The following is a 5,499-nucleotide window of genomic DNA, read 5'->3' as shown; positions in this document are numbered from 1 at the left end:
GCTAGGAGGCACCTCATTCATTTTCCCACGTCAACCATTGGATCATTTAACGAGTGGTGCAGGTCTTTCCTTCGCGTCTCAACACGGTCGTCGCTGCAGCAGGCCCATCAGCACGGTTGTCTGGGCTTGTTTGTGTGGGTAACAGATTATTTGCCTCGTTCAGCGTGGTTAGCCCATCACAGAAGCAATCGACATGGCAGCAATGACGCCTGCAGCGGCATTGGCAGTAGAAGTGTTCTTTAACCCTTTCGATTGGCAAAGGTGTATCGTACTTTTTGTGAAACATTTTTTTTAATCTCCAGTCTAAAACTTGAATGGACGCTGGACATTCAAAAAACTTGCGTCTGGAAATGTGTGCTCAGTTTTCCCATCACACTACACCGCAAGCCGGTTAATTTTCTCCTTTTGCCAACTTACCAATGTATGGGTTAATTTATGCAAATTAACATCCATGTTTATCTTGTATTGATGAAAATTCCTATTAATTTATTGTAAAAATGAACGGGCGCAACAACGCGCACCATCATGGTCTAGTGAAGCTTGATAGCACAAAGGGATGGGCGTCTGTAGAATTCACCAAGCTTCCGCCTCTGGGTGCAATAATTTTGGCAACATTGAAGGCGTAAAGGTCCCTCCTCAAACCCAAATCACCACATCTCTCTGGTTTCAGCAAGATCTCCTTCCTGGAAGAGCCAGTGCATCTTGCGCTCATCATCTCGACTAAAAACCGGCATTATCATCGTATAAGATGGAAGCATCGACATCGCATACATGCGACTGTCTTGAGCACTTAAAATCGTGACCCCATTCATCAATCAACTGAGTAAGACAGATAAACGAATTTGCCCCCAGGTGGAGGCAGCAACCCAATACTTGTGCCACAGTTGCATGTACATAGAATTGAAGAAGGTATAGGACCCATTCTGAAGTTGCTTGCAAGTGACCAGTAATCCAGTATGTATATATGATGCGTGAATGACATGTATAATTAGACAGAAAGATTACATTGGCAACCTAGTGGTGGTTAGACAGAAGCATAATTAGAAGCTGCAATTGTACTTACATGATTAATTAGTGATCGAATAAAGTCCTAGATGGGTGGCTGAAAGAAGTTACTAGCCTTGGTCCAAGAATCTTGTCTGTACACCAGCTCTGGCAGACCACCGGTGTAGGAATCAGGCTGAAAGCGGAGAGGGCCTGCAACAGAAACAGCCAATAAGTAAAATGGTTAAGCATATCAATCACATCATGATGAGAATGGAAAATGGAAGCAAAAGTTACCGATCTCGTAGGCAAGGCCGGAGAAGGCGGAGCACCCCGGGCCGCCGGTGAGCCAGAGCAAGACGGGATCCTCCGCCGGGCTCCTCTCCGACTGAACGAAGTAGTAGAAGAGGCGGACGCCATTGCGGTCGTCCACTTGCACATAGCCTGTTTCCAGTGAGAAGGGAAGGGGGCCATGGAAGCCAGGGAGATGGCTCACCACGGTGGTCTTGTTCTTCTCGCTCTGCGCGGTGACAACGGTGACGATGAGGAGTAGGAGGAAGCTCACCCCCAGTGCCAAGCCATGGCTCCTATCTTCCATTTGTCTCCTCCTCGCCTTGCTAAAAGCTGTTGGACAGGAACATGGCGCATCAAACCCGGCTCAGTTTGTAGTTAAAGATCATTGGCCTCCTTAAAAGAAGGAATTTGTCGTTGTCATTAGGTAGATGGCCGTGCTTTCTCTTCTCTTCAATTCAATTTCAATAGAGTACAATGGAGAAACAGATCTGACTCAACGCCCCTAGAACTAGAAGCCAGCGCCGCTGTGCTCTGGCTGGACGCAATATCATACTCCATGAGTATGATAGTAGCCCAAAAGCACCATGAAAGCTGTATTAGTAGGTCATTTGCTGACTTTAATAATCACACGCATCACACGAGTCACAGGACACCATTAACTAACGCAAGGGAGGCCTGGAGCAAGTGAGCTCTTTGTCCTATACCGGCTCTTTCGTTAATGTTTTATTTTTCTGACAGAGGGTAACTTTATTAACTCAAAATGTAGCATCGACCGTATACAAAGCATAAAACGCGACACCCGCCTCAGAATAGCTAAGATGCACACATCCATTAAACTAACCGTGTAACAAAGCATAAAGGGCTCTTCTGTTAGCGTACACAGGACTTCGTTAGCCCGCTGAACGTGCACTTGTATTTGTAATTGAGTGTGGCTATTCTACACCCACGCACATTGCATCCCCGGTGCACCCACGATAAAAAACTTGGCAAAACATTTAAAAAAAATCTAAAACTTTGTGGATGCGATTATGAGCAAATATTTTAGGTGCTTGCAAAATTTGGTGCAGAAATAACATCTGAGGGAAAAGTTTGTGCTGAAATAACATCATTTGTATTTCGCTTTTGTATGGAGATCATTTGATTTTTTCGGTTACCAAACTTTGCAAGCTCCTAAAACATTAGCTCATAATCACATCCACCAAGTTTTAGATTTTTTAATTTTTTACTATTATTTTTGAATTTATTGTTCACTGAGTGGGTGTGCCGAAGATGGGTGCAGCCACTACTTTCCCTTTGTAATTTGTAAAGGTACTCTACGCCAGTGGAGTACCATCGGGTGTTCAATCTCTTTCTCAAGTCTTACATCGGCTATTTACACAACTGGGGGTTGGCATGTGCGGCTCATGTTTGGTTACAACTATTTTCTCCCACATACTATCTGTCATATTGTTTCTTTGACCACCATCGTATTCACCTTCAACTGCTCGCAACTAACGTGGCGTGCCATACTCCCTCCATTTCTTTTTAGTTTGCATACGAGATTTGGTCAAAGGCAAACTTTGTAAAGTTTGACCAACTTTGTAAAAGAAAATATCAACATCTACAATACTAAACCTATATGGTTTGCAAAGTAATTTCATGATGCATTTAACAATATTGATTTCATATTATGAATCTTGATATATTTTTTCTACAAACTTAGTCAAAGTTAACAAAGCTTGACTTTGATCAAATCTTATATGCAGACTAAAAAGAAACGAAGGGAATACTGTACAAATTCATCGTATCTGCATTGCATCTCTTCTGTTTTTTTTTTTGTATATATGAAGGCGCATCAGGTATTTCTGTTAATTCATTTTTAGAGAAAATATGCAATAAATTCTGGCACCCACCCCCTGTATAATGGAGCTTGATAGCACATAGGAATTTTGGGGGGTCTATAGAATTCACCAAGCCTCTGCGTGCATTTTGGCAACATTGAAGGCGTAAAGGTCCCTCCTCAAACCCAAATCACCACATCTCTCTCTGGTTTCGGCGAGATCTCCCTCCCATGAGAGCCAGTGCATCTTGCGCTCAGCATCTCGACCAAAAAACGGCAGATCATCGTATAAGATGGAAGCATCGACAGCGCATACATGCAACTGTCTTAGCGCTTAAAATCGTGACCCCATTCATCAATCAACTGAGTAAGACAGATAAACGAATTTGCCCCCAGGTGGAGGCAGCAACCCAATACTTGTGCCACAGTTGCATGTACATAGAATTGAAGAAGGTATAGGACCCATTCTGAAGTTGCTTGCAAGTGACCAGTAATCCAGTATGTATATATGAATGACATTGTAGTAACGTAATCGGATCTTCATATTGACAAGATTGACACTTTGCACAGTGTAGAGATCACTATCGAGTCACATATACAAGTGCCCCAGCAACTACTACACTAGTAAACATAGTAAGTAAGGTCAAAACGCAGTCGAGACATTCATAATAACCTTAACAATAGTAGAAAGTCAAACAAAGCAGGTACGGAGGGGATTACAAACCATGCAGGGACATCATCTTGTACTAGCTACCTAGAGCACAACAATAATAGTAAGCAAATTAACAGGCACCTGGAGGGAGCTCTAAATATAAATAATCATCTCCTAAATTAACATCCATCATAGTAACCTTAATAAATAAAATTCTGATTCATACTACTTCCTGCGATGGTGGATGTCATGGTTTGAAGCTTGTGAGAGCAAATAATCCATGATGGTAGTCATCTCAAAGGGCACTCGTACCCAAACAAACCACCAAACAAACCACCTACTGTGACAAGTCCATTGCATCCCCGACATCACCCTTTCCTCCTACCGCTGCTGGGTTAGCGATGGCAGGCTGCTTCTTGCGAGCGGATCCCATAGACTTTGGCGCACGCCGTTTCATACTCTCCTTCTCCTTTGAAACTGCACAGAAAAAGAACAGTTTTTGTTGTGAAAAATAAATCCTTGCCCTTCTCATTTATTAAAATAAAATCACAACTAACAAAGCCAACAGATAAAAAAGAGTCTACAACGACAAATTCTAGCTAGTTCTAGAATGAACATCCATGCATGCATGTTAAGAAAAAGAAATTTGTCAACAGGAAGGGAATCTTGTTGTCACCAAGCTAAAGGCGTCGTCAGTTTTCAAGTCATATATGAACTTGTACTACTTAATTAACCAACATATCGATTGACCTTAGATGATAAAACTAGACTCATGCCATGGTCTACATTGGTCTCAGATGAATTTGAGCAAGGCATGCATGTCGATGACCGACGTATGTTATAATTAATTAACGGGGAGGGGAGGCGATGGTGCAGTACCTGCAGCAGCTGGCATGAGATAGCTGGAGATGCTAGTGGTCATGTAGGAGCTGGGTCTTTGCCTGTCGAATTCCTGCACGTCCAGCAACATCTTCTGGTTGAGGTCAAGAGCAATCACCTTCGACGGCATGTTGTTGGTGTTTTCGCTGCTGGCATTGGTCAAGAGGTAGAGGACGCCATCTCTGTCGGAGCTGAGGATGGGGTTGGAAACAAAGAGAGACTGAGGCAGGTTGTAGCCGTGGATATGTCCAGAATGGATCTCGTGCTCCTGCCGGAAAAACAGGGCATCCAGACCGCCATTGAGCCCCTCCAAGGTCCACGTGACCACCGTCCAGCCACTAGGAGTTTGCGAGCGCGGGCTGGGTTCGGCGTGGACCTGAAGGTCGACAAACCTGATGATGCCGGAGTCATTGGCTAGGGCGATGTCCCGAAAGTGGTATCCAATGTCTGTGGCAAGAGGGAGCTCAGTTCGCAGCTGCCTCGGCTCTGGAAAGGTGAGATAGTGAAGCGGGATGCAGAGGGTGTCGGCGGCGGCAGCGAGCACGTCACAGAGGAGCATGCCACTCCAGAGGTCGACCCAGCCCATGATGCCGGAACAGGAGCCGGAGCCAGAGCGGCGGATGGTGATGACCTTGCTGGACACAAAGTCTTCAGGCGGTGGTGGCTGTGGAGAGGCAGCGGGCGTGCGTCTCCACCGAGGGTCCTTGGAGTCGTAGGTGCAGAGGTAGTATCCGGAATGGCTGGGGTGGAAAGGGTCGTAGGCTAGCGCCGCAATCCTGTAGGCATCACAGGCATCATCCTTGGGGCGGGCTTGAGAATATGAGGTGACGGAGGGGCTGAGGACGGAAGTGGGGGGCGTGAAGGGGATACT

General features: G+C 45.1%; 2 protein-coding genes across 2 annotated transcripts in view; both read right to left on the bottom strand.

Moving 5' to 3' along the window:
- Nucleotides 1-969: 969 nt before the first annotated feature.
- Nucleotides 970-1,785, bottom strand: LOC119280908 (serine carboxypeptidase-like 3). The gene is made up of 2 exons (XM_037561596.1): nt 1,282-1,785; nt 970-1,197 (listed from the first exon to the last, which is right to left on the bottom strand). The coding sequence occupies exons 1-2, from the start codon at nt 1,580-1,582 to the stop codon at nt 1,091-1,093; spliced, it is 408 nt and encodes a 135-aa protein (XP_037417493.1). The 5' UTR covers nt 1,583-1,785; the 3' UTR covers nt 970-1,090.
- A 1,966-nt stretch (nt 1,786-3,751) lies between these two features.
- Nucleotides 3,752-5,499, bottom strand: part of LOC119279354 — a 43,338-nt gene continuing 41,590 nt past the window's right edge. Inside the window, exons 6-7 of the mRNA XM_037560616.1 lie at nt 4,629-5,497; nt 3,752-4,226 (exon numbers count right to left, since the gene is read on the bottom strand). Coding sequence (XP_037416513.1) covers nt 4,087-4,226; nt 4,629-5,497 — 1,009 coding nt within the window. The 3' untranslated portion in view covers nt 3,752-4,086. The remainder of the gene's footprint in view (nt 4,227-4,628; nt 5,498-5,499) is intronic.

Source organism: Triticum dicoccoides, chromosome 3B (assembly GCF_002162155.2).
Source record: "Triticum dicoccoides isolate Atlit2015 ecotype Zavitan chromosome 3B, WEW_v2.0, whole genome shotgun sequence".
Taxonomy (NCBI): Eukaryota; Viridiplantae; Streptophyta; class Magnoliopsida; order Poales; family Poaceae; genus Triticum; species Triticum dicoccoides.
This window is presented reverse-complemented; position numbering and strand designations above follow the sequence as displayed.

Excerpts from the sequence above, each read along its gene's own strand:
- LOC119280908 (XM_037561596.1), bottom strand. The coding sequence starts at position 1,582 with ATGGAAGATAGGAGCCATGGCTTGGCACTGGGGGTGAGCTTCCTCCTA. Across the intron at positions 1,198-1,281 it reads CGGCCTTGCCTACGAGATCG|GCCCTCTCCGCTTTCAGCCT; the intron begins GTAACTTTTGCT and ends TTTCTGTTGCAG.